This window comes from Miscanthus floridulus, chromosome 7 (assembly GCF_019320115.1).
Source record: "Miscanthus floridulus cultivar M001 chromosome 7, ASM1932011v1, whole genome shotgun sequence".
In the NCBI taxonomy this organism is placed as follows: domain Eukaryota; kingdom Viridiplantae; phylum Streptophyta; class Magnoliopsida; order Poales; family Poaceae; genus Miscanthus; species Miscanthus floridulus.
In genome coordinates, this window is record NC_089586.1 from 36,447,928 (window position 1) to 36,461,708 (window position 13,781).

A 13,781-nucleotide genomic window follows, 5' to 3' on the forward strand; every position below is an offset into this window, starting at 1 on the left:
AATGTAGGTTTACAACATGCACCGGATTAGTCTAGGGCCTTGGTCAGGGCAGCACCGGACTATAAGCTACGTGCTAGCCAGACTGGGTTTGATGGTTCACCGGATTGATCCCATGGTCTGCAGAGAGGTTCTAGATAGAATAATTGGCCACCGGATTAGTTAGTGCCTAGCACCAGACTATAAGCTATTGTCCTACATAGTAACGGCTAGTTGGACACTCACTGGATTAGTTTCATTGGATAGAGTTCAAACGGATAGCTCTGGGAGTGGGGGTATTTAGGGGGTGTTTGATTCTTTAGTCGCTCCTAAAATTTATGTCACATCGAAGGTTTAGATACTAATAAGGAGCATTAAATATAGATTAATTATAAAACCAATTACATAGATGGAGGCTAATTTCCGAGACGAATTTTTTAAGTCTAATTAATCTGTCATTAGCACATGTTTATTGTAGCACCACGTTGTCAAATCATGAACTAGTTAGGCTTAAAAGATTCGTCTCGCAAATTAGTCACAAGTTATGCAATTAGTTTCGTGATTAGTCTATATTTAATACTCCATGCATGTGTCAAAACATTCGATGTGACATGAATTTTAGGAGTTCCTGCAGAAACCAAACAGCCCCTTATACCCTCCATCTCAATCATGGTAGCTCTATTGCCAACCAATCCTTTTTCTCTTTCTCATAGCTCTTCCGTCGTTCGCACGCCCGCGTGCACTTGCCAGCGCCGCCCTCTCGAGAGCACGTGCCTGCTCTCACTCCCCGTCAATGTGAGCACGCGCCACAAACCCTCACGCGCTGCTAGCCCACCAAGCACATAAGAGAGAGGGAGGCATGCACAAGAGAGGAGAGAGGGAGAGAGAAGGCGCTCCATGTCATCGTGGAGGGATGGCTTCGTTCGGCCGAAGAAAGAAAGCGATCCAATGAAGGATACTGAGGAAATATTCTCTGGTGGGATCCTATCCCTAAAGATGGCAACGGGCACAGAATGCCCGCATGCCCGTGGGCATGGGACCCGATGGGCAAGGATACGGGCACCACTTCTTGCCCGCGGGCACGGGCGCGGGCACCATCCTAAACCTAGAGGATAGTTCTTCGCGGGCAAAGAAATTTGCTATCCTCGCCCGCTTATCCGCCAGACCCGCTCCACAGGTCTGACATGTGGGACCTACAAGCAAATATATGTATATATACATGATTTGTTGTGAATATGTATCTTCGTATCTCTTGTAATGCACTATGATTTATGTATATGCTCAACCTGGCGGGCACACGGGCATGCCCGCGGGCATTTCATGCCCGCGGATGGAGGGCGCGGGCGTGGTTTGTTGCCCGTGGCGGGTCGCGGGCGCGGGCGCGGGCGAGAGATTTAGCTGGCGGGCGCGGGCGTAAGAAGATAGTATCCGCGGGCACCACGCACGTTGCCATCTTTACCTATCCCTGATGTGCATAAACTAAACACTCGAGAAATTGGGATGGAACTGCTATGTTTATGTTTGCTCTCCAACCAAACACATACTAAAAGATATAGTTGAACTCTAGGCATTAGGATGACAAACACTCTGGATCAAATAATGATTCAACTCTGCACTTGGGATGGAACCGCTCCACTCTCATTTGCTCTCAAACCAAACGCATCGCACTTGGGATGGAACCGCTCCCCTACTGTTTGCTCTCTACAGTCAAATTCTCTACAGCCAAGAGCAGAATTTTGTTGACAGAGGAAGGGAAAGAGCTGAGATATAGAGAAGCAGGCACTCGACAGGTCTCGTTTGTAAGTACAATAAAGCTGAGACGAAGAAAATTCTACGCCTCCACCTGAATGCAGATTAGCAATATATGAAAGCCCATCAAGAAAATGGCATGCAAAGATGAACAGAAGCTATAGAGAAGTTCAGTTCAGTCTTTTCTAGAGCCGTATATGAACTGCTCTGAATGCTTGACGAAAAGATGAACAGAAGCTTCACTTCAAAGTGCGCGCCTGTATAGTGGTAGTAAAGTCATCGTGACAACTAAGTGTAAGACGTCGAGCATTCTATTAGTTCTCATTGCAGATATGTGATCTATGACAGTGTAAAAGATGATCCAAGTACAAAATCATTCAAAAGATTTCAGAATGTCATCTAATTGTCACAAAATCATGTCTATTTTCCTCAGAACCTATAAGCATAATAACAAATAACATGTGGGTGGAGGCTCCGACCTCCTGACGCCATATCCAACAGTGCCACCACACCTTGCCTGCTGCCACACAAGGCAACCGAACCAGGGGAGGAACAGTGCTTCCACAGCTTGCCTCGCCATCAGCTCATCATGCTGGTCATCCTCGCATTGCTGGTTGCTCCTAGTGTCCGGTTGCAGCAGTGGGTACGTCGCCTGTCGACCGTGGCGTCTTCCTGCTTGCTGCTGCTGGGTACACAATCTGAGTAGTTCAAAAAAAAAAAAAAATCAAACTCCATCTGCATGCACATCTTCTTGATCACATCCTCCATGGAGTTGATGTACCTGAAAAGCATTGAAAAGTTGAACTGAAAAACGAATTGTTCAGGCTCATCTTGTTTCCAAGGTCAAGATTAATTTAGTAATTCTGTAACTATTCACTTAGCAGAAAGAATAAATAAAGTTTTTTAAAGCATTTATACAACTAACTCTGGTGAGCTTGAAAAAAAAAGCATGTATAGCTATTTGACCTGTCTCTGTCTGACTCTGTCTGAATTGTCTCAATTATTGATAATAATCCATATCAGCCTGAATTGTCAAATTTGCAATGCAGAGTGCTGACTACCTTTTGAAATTAGTACATTGATGCCACAGTAAATCATATGTAACGCACATGCACATTAGAATTGATTCTTGAAAAAGTCATGCTATTCCTGTATTTGTTTTTCAAGCCAAATGCAATCTGTAGTTGTGTAATGAACATGCTTAAGCATGCAAACCTTTACCTAAAAGTTCTCTTGTAATCAGTTTGCGTTTCAGTCAAATGGGTTTTCTTCTGTATTTTGTATCTTTGTTTAAAGATGTTTAGTCATGACAACAGAATATTTTTGGTCTTGCATGCGAATTGTTTTCTGAGCTCCATTCAGATTTAAGTGACTGTCTGAAGATTCCTTGGTTAAGATAGAATATTCAAGTGAAGTGCTGATCATTACCTGTTTTAAAAGTGTTATACAGAGATCCTCAACAAATTGCATGGTGTCCAAATTGGCAGGATCTCGTCTTTGCTTCCCACTTCTTAGATTGTTAAACTAACCAGGAGGCTAGTCCTGGCTTGCCTCATTGATTTGCACACTGTACAAATTTGGAAGCTGTAACGTAGAATCATGTAGATGAATTAATGAAACATGTACTGATCTTTTTTTAATGGAAATACACAGGTATGCATAAGGTCTAACTTGATGGAGAACTAAACCAGATACAAAATCGCGGCCTGTCACTGACACAAACGAGATAGATGCGACAGTAAAGAGAAGCAGGAATTACGTTGAATGGCACGAGCTGGCCTGCCTCCGAGAGGAGTCCATGCAGCCGCCATCGAGGCAATCAGAACAAATCAGATTGAAGGGAAGGGCTCACTGGGCCTCCATCCTTGACCCGCTCGGTGGTGACCCGCAGTTGTCGCCGCCACCGGCGTCACCGCCGAACCTAGCCCCGTCGAGGACGTGGACCTGACCCCAAATCTCACGCGCCGCTAGTCGAGGACGTGGCTGGAGGCGCGGGCACGCAAAATCGGACGGTGCCGCCGAGCTGCCAGCGCAACGAAATGGGATCGGGAGAGGAGGGGGAGGAGCTGCCGCCCCTGGTTCAGTCCGCCAGCTGCCGCTGCTCGGTAATGGCCAACGCCGTCTCCTCCTTCGACGAAGTAACGGTGCGGCACGGAAGAAAGGATGTGAGAGCCGATGGGGGGCTGGGTGACGGGTTCAGCCCAACCGTGACCCAAGCAACAAATAAATAAGAAAATAATTAATTAGCTTAATGGGCTGTGTTTAAGATTTGTGCTTTTTTTTAAAGGAGGAGTACTGGAGCAGTTGTCTCAGAATATTGCCCTGACACTCCGTTCCACATTACTGTTTGTCCTAAGTTTTTTTTTTTGAAACAATATTGTTTATCATAAGTTAAACTTCTCTAGTTTTAATTAAATTTCTAAATACAGAGGTTGACGTTTACAAGTTTAAAATTAAATAAATGCTCTATCAACACACACACACACACACATATATATATATATATATATATATATATATAACATATTTGATGTTGTAAATGTTGAACAAAATTAAAAGAAAACTGACTTAGGACAGCCGAAATAAACAGATGCTACTCCTTCTGTTCCAAATTACAAGTCGTTCAAGCTTTTCAGTTACACAAGTTTTTTACACACCAAAATATAATGCATGTCTAGATATGTAGTAAAATCGATATCCCCATAATAGAATTGACTATTATTTGAAACAGAGGGATGGAAATAATCACATGGGATCAGTTTCGTAACTGTATGGAGTTCTCACATGTAACATGTAATGGTGGCACGATCTGGAGAACTTTCAATGGGCCTCGTTCTGCCCCATCTCTGTACTGTCTTGGAGAAATGAAAAATTTTACGCTTTCAAAAAAATAGGTGCCGCGATATCTCACTGCAGCGAGCTGCCGACTTCGATCATCCAAATGAGATGACGAGGACCTCAGACTAGCTGTAGCACTTTTTCCAGGCGAAATGGGATTGAATTGCAAAATCATCGAACAAATAGTACTTGAATTCAACCAGAACCCAAAAGTTCCAAACGCCTATCGAACGACAACAACAACAAAGCCTTTAAGTCCCAAACAAGTTGGGGTAGGCTAGAGTTGAAACCCAACAGAAGCAATCAAGGTTCAGGCACGTGAATAGCTGTCTTCCAAGCACTCCTATCTAAGGCTAAGTCTTTGGGTATATTTCATCATTTCAAGTCTCCTTTTATTGCCTCTACCCAAGTCAACTTCAGTCTTCCTCTGCCTCTCTTCACGTTACTATCCTGACTTAGGATTCCACTACGCACCGGTGCATCTGGAGGTCTCCGTTGCACATGTCCAAACCATCTCAACCGGTGTTGGACAAGCTTTCCTTTAATTGGCGCTACCCCTAATCTCTCACGTATATCATCGTTCCGAACTCGATCCCTTCTTGTATGACCGCAAATCCAACGCAATATACGCATTTCCGCGACACTTAGCTGTTGAATATGTCGTCTTTTCGTTGGCCAACATTCTGCTCCATACAACATAACAGGTCTAATCGCCGTCCTATAAAACTTGCCTTTTAGCTTCTGTGATACCCTTTTGTCACATAAAACACCAGACGCTTGCCGCCACTTCATCCACCCTGCTTTGATTCTATGGCTAACATCTTCATCAATATCCCCGTCCCTCTGTAGCATTGATCCTAAATATCGAAAGGTATCCTTCCTAGACACTACTTGACCTTCCAAACTAACATCTTCCTCCTCCCGAGTAGTAGTGCCAAAGTCACATCTGAATTTTATGTTTGCCTTTCCAAAGCAAAATTTAGGCGAATCGATAGTGTATACTTTTAGTCAGGTGTCCTCTTTAAGGGAACCAAAAGTATTAAAATTCACATTCACAAAGACGCAAGGTAGCATCAGTATACATGATATACATTTTGCACATGGCATCGGGCTGCAACTTTTTGCAGACACCATGAAATTTTGACCTCTCTTTTCATCTTTTGTAAGACAAGGCAAAAAAAACTTCAAGATCCTATCTTTGTGGTGAATTCCGATTTTCAGAATCACCCGTTCAAATCCAGAACTGAACAATTATTTACCATGGCACAGAGCACTTCGTGTCGCACCACTTTTCTTCACTTGAAACTACACACTACGCTTTCTCCAGCAGCGCCTTTGCACAGCTTCAGAGACTCACATTTTCACAAGGTGATGTGTAGAACCTTCGCCCAAACACATCTATACCGCAGAGATTCTGAATATACCTCCACGAGCTTCAAAATGAAAATTTTGCCCTGTGACAGCTTAAATATCTGAATATATGTGTCCTGAGATTTGTCTCAGGAAACGTATGTCAGCAGCTTTCTGTAACAACTAAATGCTGTAGTTGCTTTAGAGGGTACAAGAGCTGGGAGAACGCTGGCCTTTTGCTCGGATCGCTGCAAAAAAAAAAGAGGAAAAAAATGGGGTTCAGCATCAGTGGGGCGACCACGCAGGGAGGGGGTGGGGGTGGGGGTTAATGAGTCTTACTTATCCCAACATGAAGATATTATGCTAGCCACCTGCGGATCCACATCCTTGGGAATGTCTAGTCGTCTGTTCTGGAATCCAACTGCTCCTACAACTTGCATTGGATTCAACCCACTCCATGGTACACGCATGGTTGCTAGCTCCCACAGGATTACTCCAAAACTGTAGACATCACACCTAAAGCCAGCACAAAAAACATCAATTTTCGCTGAAACAGCAGCAATTGAAAAGAGCAACATGTCCGTGCAACTCAACTACTCACTTCTCATTAGATGGTTCATTTCGCAGTACCTCAGGTGCCATCCACTCTGGCTGCAGGCCAACAGAAAATGCTTAGTAAAGACGTGATTATAGGTTTATTTATAGAAAACATGCGATGCAGAACAAGAAAACAAACGGAAGGCAATATTCTTGTAGAACATAGGGCATCAATAACAAAATCTGGAACCAATGTCTATGTATCTATTTGTTTTTCCATTAAACAAAAGCAGTGGTTTTAAGTTAAACATAGACACATGAAATAATCATGCTGAGGATTAAGTCCCCATTGGACAAGCTGGAGATTATAAAAATCTGGCTTGTAAATTGTGGACTGTTAAAAGCTGGAAAAGGTTAGGGGAACATGGATTGTGGGATTGTCACAATCTGGACTAGAGACTGTTAAAAGCTGCTTGGATAACTAGAGCTTGTGGATTAAAAGCTGCTTCCACAAGCTGACCTGTTCGGACCTGAAAGCAAATAGGGATTGCGTGGAAATAGCAGGTTGATTAATCAAGGTACAGGGGTACATGTATATGTAGTCCAGAGATCTTGGGTTTATAGAAACATAACCAAACAAGATCTCATCCCCTATTCCTATCCATAACAAACAGAGAAGGCCGGCAGGCTATAGGAGGGCAGGTGGCACACGGCCCAGGCCCAGCCAGCTATATACACGCATACATAACACATATATGTCTAACAGGATCGGCTAGAACTTTTAAAGCCACAATACACAAGTTCTAGCTGATCCAAAGAGGGTCCACGTAATGCATGATGCAGCTTCCTCAGATATGGAACTATGGGAAATATTTCACTTGTGCAGATTTGTGTCCCTATGCAACCAGAAATCAATTTAATTCCAAGATAGCTTTGCTATTTGCAAAAGAAGAAATTTTCTGTAGTCATGTATTAGACCTAGATCAAGTGCATGTGCATTTTGGATTTGCATGCTCAAATGTTGTGTTTCGAATAGTTTTCGAATAGTTTGCCAGCACTATATTGCCGCTCCGAACCAATTCCAAAGTGAGTATTCTAATGCTCTACAGAATAATGGCGTCTCCCTTCCCAGCCTATCCCAACACAAGTACTTAAAAAAACTCGACCTGGGGGGTTAAGACAGCCCCTAGGTATTTGCATTAGAAAACCCCGGAACCCCTGCCCCACCTAAACACAGCGGCACCACATCCCATGTGAGAACGATCACGACCAAGGCCGGAACTTAGACCAGTGCTTTGGCGTGGGACAGACGAGAGGATTTTTTAACCCCAGCTTGAAGATTCGCTCCCACGGGGAGTTCAACCCAGGACCTGAGGCCCGTTTGCCACCTAACCAACTCAGCTAGAGGCCCTTTTGCCAAAAACAAGTACTCTAATGGCGTACCCAGTGCAGAGAGCTCCCGCTCTATGCGGGGTCTGGGGAAGGGTGTCAGTGGCAAGCCTTACCCCCGCCTGTGCAATGCGAGGAGTCCGCGACTCGAACCCGGGACCGTCCTGGTCACAAGCGGTAAGACTCTACAGCTTGCACCAGGCCCGCCCTTCAAAAAACAAGTACTCTAACTAATGCTTAAAAGAATTCAGTATCCCTTCCTAGCTAATTCCAAAACGAGTACTCTAATGATCTACAAAACAATGATGCATTTTTACGTTAGAACATGTGTCATGTTTCAGTTGGCAATTTAGCATTGAGCAAGAAATGAGTACTCTAATGATCTACAAAACAATGATGCATTTTTACGTTAGAACATGTGTCATGTTTCAGTTGGCAATTTAGCATTGAGCAAGAGGATAGTATAATCAGAATCCGCTCATCATGAATGCCAACTACAATTTTCTCACCTTTTGTCTTAATTAAGTTTGTCTAAATGAGGTGTGCTTGTGTTATTCTTTCCTGCCTTGCTTAACACCTCTTTCATTTGGTGAATCCGTAGGTTCAGTGTTCTAGCTGTTAGCTGTAGTATATTCTATGTTTATCCTCCCTCCAGTCACAAATAAGTGAAGCTTTGGGCTTATCTTAAGTCAAATATTCAGTTTGGTTAGAAATTACTTTTATTGGGTTTGGATATTTGAAAATGACACAGGCAGATTTGTCTCAAAACAGAGCTTTATTGAAGTTCATTTTCACTAAGCTTTATAACTATTTTGCAACGAAAAAGTAATAGTCAAAGTTGTTTTCCAAAGGTCGGAAGTACCACTTTTTTGTGATTAGGAGTGTCATCTCAGATAATAAAACAATCCATATGAACAAATAAAAACATTAACGGGTGAGGGGTATTACTGTTCCAGCAGTTGACTTAGAGGAAAGAAAAGTATGATGTTTCAACCTTGACATGCCAAAGTCAGACACCTGCCAAGAAAAGGTAGAAATGCATATTATGCTGAGCTCCAAGATGAAGTTTTGGTGATATAAGCGTAAAATGAATGCATAATGAACATGGATTCCTCCAAAGTAACTACTACTTCAGAGTGTTTGGGGAAGGCACGGAACAAGTTACTTGTTGCTAAATAATAATAATAAAAGGTAAATAAACAACAATAATGAACAATGCATGTCTTGTTCTAAACTGATAAACAATCCTCCCTCTGTTCCAAATTATAGTTCACTAAGTCAAACTTCTCTAACTTTGACTAGTTTTTAGGAAAATATATTACTTATAAATGCACTATAAACATATTACATGGAGAGTTTTATGAAACTAATTTGGTGTTGTAGGTGTTGGTGCATTTTTTCTATAAACTTGGTCAAAGTTAGAAGTTTGACTTAGGACAGCCAAAGTGAACTATAATTTGGAGCAGATGGAGTACTATATTACATATTGAGACAATGCTAACAAGAAATACCCCACAGATAATGTACATGGAATCCAGTATTTGCTTTACTCCAATTAAATCATAATTCAAAGGTTCAGGGGTTTCGTGTATCATTGAGATTGGATAACAGTGCACCATGCAAACTGATCATTGACACTGACTATTAAACAGTGCAAGCAATCAATCTATTAGTTACATACACAGAAGCAACAAGCTAAAAGCACTCTTTAAATCAAACATTTTATCACTACAGTATTTCTGGTTGTGGGGTTATAGCCCTTCGTTCGCACCCTCACCAACCAGGACAGAGGTCCCTTCATCCGGGGCGAGGGGGAAGCTCGAGAACTAGTCCCGCACAGGAAAGAGAGTAAGTGCTCCAATAATAGGGTTTGGGAAAAGTACAGAAGCACCTTAGCCCTTGCCCCTTGGGTTCTATTTATAAGGGAGGAGGGAGGAGGCAATCTTCCTCCCGACCCCCTTTGGTTCACAAATTTACATACAGATCCTCGGACAATTAGGCGCTGGGCCTTTTTACATGGAGGGGGGGATAGGCACAGCCTCAGAAACACGGATACGGCAGGGAAGGTGCGTATCCCGTATCGGATATGTATCCGATACGGATACGCCTAGGATACGGCCGGGATACGTATCCGCGGCGTGTCCGCGTATCCCTGCTTATTTGGGCTGGAAACTAAGGAAAGGAAACGTTTCGGCCCAGTCGATACGGCCCAGCCCAACTTACCACCATCCCATTCTGCCTTTGCCCTACTCCCGACCCCTCCCACGCGCAGTCCGCCTCACGCAGCCGCCTCCGCCTCCCGACAAGCCAACTCCCCCACGCAGCGCCCGTGTCCGCAGCCCGCCGGCGACCAGCCTCCGCCCTTGCCGGCGACAAGGAGCCCCCGCGACAGCGACGAAGAGCTGCACCCCGCCTCCAGCAACGAGCCCCTGCGACGGCGGGTCGGAGACTGCACCCTGCCTCGTGCCCCCTGCTTAGGTGAGTTCCTCTCCCTCCCCAATCCAATTTAGATCTGAGCCATCATTTGACTTCTCCCCTCCTCCAAACTGCCGCACTGGGGAGCACCCACCAGTCCGCCATGGCCGCAGCCAGCTCCCGCAATGCAGGGGAGAGGACGATTCAACAACAAAGCAAGCTCCTGGCGACATCCCATGAGTACATCCCCTTCCCCATTCTGGATCTACTCTGCTGCAGTTTTTGTTGCTTGGTTTTGTTTGTACCCTCCCTGATTAGTATTGGCCATGCTTGATTGCTTGCATGCAGTAGATGACCTCTCCAAATTTGGGTCCTAGCATCGGGTCTGTGGCCACCGGCCACAACCACAACATACGATAGGGGGGCTCTCTGTTCCTGACTTCTCATGTTCTAGAATTTTAGTAATTGGGGATTCATCCAGTATGGTTGGACTTGGATCATCTGTGAAAACAAGATACCTACAAGGTAATCTGGTGATGTATATATCACGTATGATTGCATGTAGGGTACTGAACTAATGATTAATTGATTAGTGATTACTCAAGTTATAGACTTTCAGAATTTTAATTTACATTATTACTTATTTATTAAAAAAATTGTAAAACATATCCACGTATCGTGTTTTCTGGGAAATTGCCGTATCCGCGTATCCGTGTCCTTCCGATACCGATAAGCGTATCCGTATCCGTGCTGCATAGGGCACAGCCATCCCTACCCCCAACACTGGTCTGCTATGACTAGTGTGGTGAACAGCAATAGGTCTCCAGATGAAACACCCTAGCAAGAAAATAGCTGCGAGATGGTATAGAAGGGAAAGTCACCTTAACAACCCAATTTTTATCCACTAAAAGATTGGGGGATTTCAGGTCACGGTGAACAATGGTAGGATGGCTAGAGTGCAGGTAGTTCATCCCTTTTGCCTGAAAGAATACAATATTAAACAGCTGCAAAGAACAAGCCACCATGTATGTATTAAACACAAAAACCTTGCCCAAGTTTTTACCACATCTAGTGCCATTTTTAGCCTCCTTACTTCATCAATTCGACTATTTAGCCTATGCAACAGGCGATATAGACTCCCCCTAAAAAAAAGATTGTTGTACTGCTGTGAGAACTCTTCGTATTCATAATATCATGCCAAGATAGGTTGAAATTATCAGTTGCCATTTTGACTAGAAATAGAGGAGCTTGTACAAACCTTGGGAGGTACTCAGTTAATATAGAGAGATTAGGAGGTTGTGTCACATATCCCAAGAAAAGAACGACATTGGGATGCCTTAACCTTGACATTATTCTCACCTAAAATGTAACAAACATAATCTTAGCTGAGGGAAAAGAACCAATCATTAAGCTCCAGTTGGAACAGAGATGCATGTGTTAAAATTTAACTTACTTCACATTTAAATTGCTCTAGTGAAACACCTGATAAATCCTGGTCAAGAAATTTCTTCACTGCAACCTCCTGGAATTTACAGGAAAATACATCAGAACAGAAACTCCCAAATAATCAGAAGTCGAGGGAAGATTGCATATGTTCCTCCATAGAATTGGCCAACTGAAATACGTATTCTTGAAGATAAGAAAAGACCTTTTGAATGTTTAATCTGAAGGTTCCTACTTCCTAGTAATGTTAAAGCATATGGACTGTAGATCATGCTGACAGCTCAATTTGATACACATGCAACATGCTCATAATTATTGACTTGTGCGTCACATGATTCCTAGTTCAGTTTTCTCTATACGCTAATATGTACATAAAGGTAAACTGGTGCAGGCAAACTTAAACATTTTTTTTTGCCTTGTTAGGAGCAAAACCTGATGCACAATGCTTGCCTGCTATCAATTAATGCTTATCCACATATGATATAAAGATGGCTCTGTTTAAGAAGGTTATCAAACTTTGCAGCTACAGGAATTGCTCAAACGTGTAACGCCATTGCCTAATGTATAATCGCATGTAATCATGTCATTCCATGCTTGGGTAGATTTAGTGGAGGGAAGAATGTTAATACAAAATGTTAGTATGTGTGAGTTCTTCAGAAATCAGAACCATATCTTCAGCAGATATCACAGTTACAGAGAAGAGAAAAGAAGAAGAAAAACTTGACGATGGGGAGAACCATCCTTTGGCTTTGTCATAAGAGAGAAGTGTATGCCTAACCTTGTAGGGAAGGTACTTACGCAAAACCTACAAGCGCCAGGGTTCGAGCCCCAGTGGGCAGTGGGCAGCCTCTGAACTGGAGGCTCTATCAACCGAGCCATTACGCGGTTCTTAATATTATGTCAGCAATTTTGTTTGCCATGCTCAAAGGTTCGGTTTACACTTTACAGCCATCAACAATCCAGGCAATAACTGGGGCGGTGAGCAGCCTCTGAACTGGAGGGTCTACCAACAGAACCATCACTCGGTTCTTAATATTATGTCGGCAATTTTGTTTGCCTTGCTCAAAGGTTCGGTTTACACTTTACAGCCATCAACAATCCAGGCAATAACTGGGGCGGTGAGCAGCCTCTGAACTGGAGGGTCTACCAACAGAGACATCACTCGGTTCTTAATATTATGTCAGCAATTTTGTTTGCCTTGCTCAAAGGTTCGGTTTACACTTTACAGCCATCAGCAATCCAGGCAATAACTAATCAGGAAAATGAAGGTGAAATGCTCAATGAGCTACCAGGTGAAGAGTAGCATGATTTCCCATCACTTACATGGATTTGTCAATCTCAAAAACACGCTAAATTTCTAATGTTTCCAATGCCTGTAGCCGCAAGACACAAACTCTGTGTACCCATCAGCTATAGATAGCACACATTTTTACTCATTAAACAAACTAGAACTGAAGCATAAAGACAACTACTATATAACAATTTATCAGCATAAGCAACTAAACTATCTCTTGTTATCTTATGATCAATAATGCTTATAGTACACTATGTTCAATCCCTAGCAAAATGTCATGCAAGAACGCGCTATCAGAATATCTGACTTACCGTGCCATTCCAGTCCGCATGATAAACTTCCCCATAGGAACCTGCAACGATATAAATCCTAAGTTTATGACATGGGATTGCCATAGCCAAGAAACAAATAGTACACGGAAATGAAAAGACCAATTAATTGCAAAAATACAACACAAAAATAAGTTTACTCTAACAATAACAGTAGTAAATGCCAAAAGAAGAGGAACTTGAGAGGAATTAACATGGGGAGCCTCAGAGTGAAGTCTAACTAACTGTTTTTTAATCCACAATAATTCTTTTCACTTTTGCTTTTCATGGCCCTCAAAGATAAATTTTGAAAATTGATTGTTGGCTGTAGCTTTATCGATAAAAGTTACTTGAAAATTTAATGCAAAGAAAAGTGTATTATGTGTCATTTAGGTATCTTTGTGTAGTTGTGAAAATTACAAGGATTTGAATTTCCATATTTTAGAATTGCACTAATCTAGGAGTGGAGGAGATAATAACAT

At 42.8% G+C, this 13,781-nt stretch overlaps 1 protein-coding gene and 1 long non-coding RNA gene across 2 annotated transcripts; both read right to left on the bottom strand.

Annotated features, from left to right (window-relative positions):
* Nucleotides 1-1,869: 1,869 nt before the first annotated feature.
* LOC136466886 (uncharacterized) lies at nucleotides 1,870-4,086 on the bottom strand. The gene is made up of 3 exons (XR_010761493.1): nucleotides 3,485-4,086; nucleotides 3,154-3,309; nucleotides 1,870-2,506 (listed from the first exon to the last, which is right to left on the bottom strand). It is a non-coding gene; the product is annotated as an uncharacterized lncRNA (long non-coding RNA).
* Nucleotides 4,087-5,583: 1,497 nt separating this feature from the next.
* LOC136466885 (serine/threonine-protein kinase EDR1-like) lies at nucleotides 5,584-13,619 on the bottom strand. The gene is made up of 9 exons (XM_066465399.1): nucleotides 13,303-13,619; nucleotides 11,708-11,776; nucleotides 11,513-11,613; nucleotides 11,318-11,396; nucleotides 11,136-11,234; nucleotides 8,788-8,856; nucleotides 6,515-6,564; nucleotides 6,253-6,429; nucleotides 5,584-6,161 (listed from the first exon to the last, which is right to left on the bottom strand). Exons 1-9 carry the CDS (start codon nucleotides 13,384-13,386, stop codon nucleotides 6,077-6,079), a joined length of 813 nt encoding a protein of 270 aa, XP_066321496.1. The 5' UTR covers nucleotides 13,387-13,619; the 3' UTR covers nucleotides 5,584-6,076.
* Between the last annotated feature and the right edge of the window lie 162 nt (nucleotides 13,620-13,781).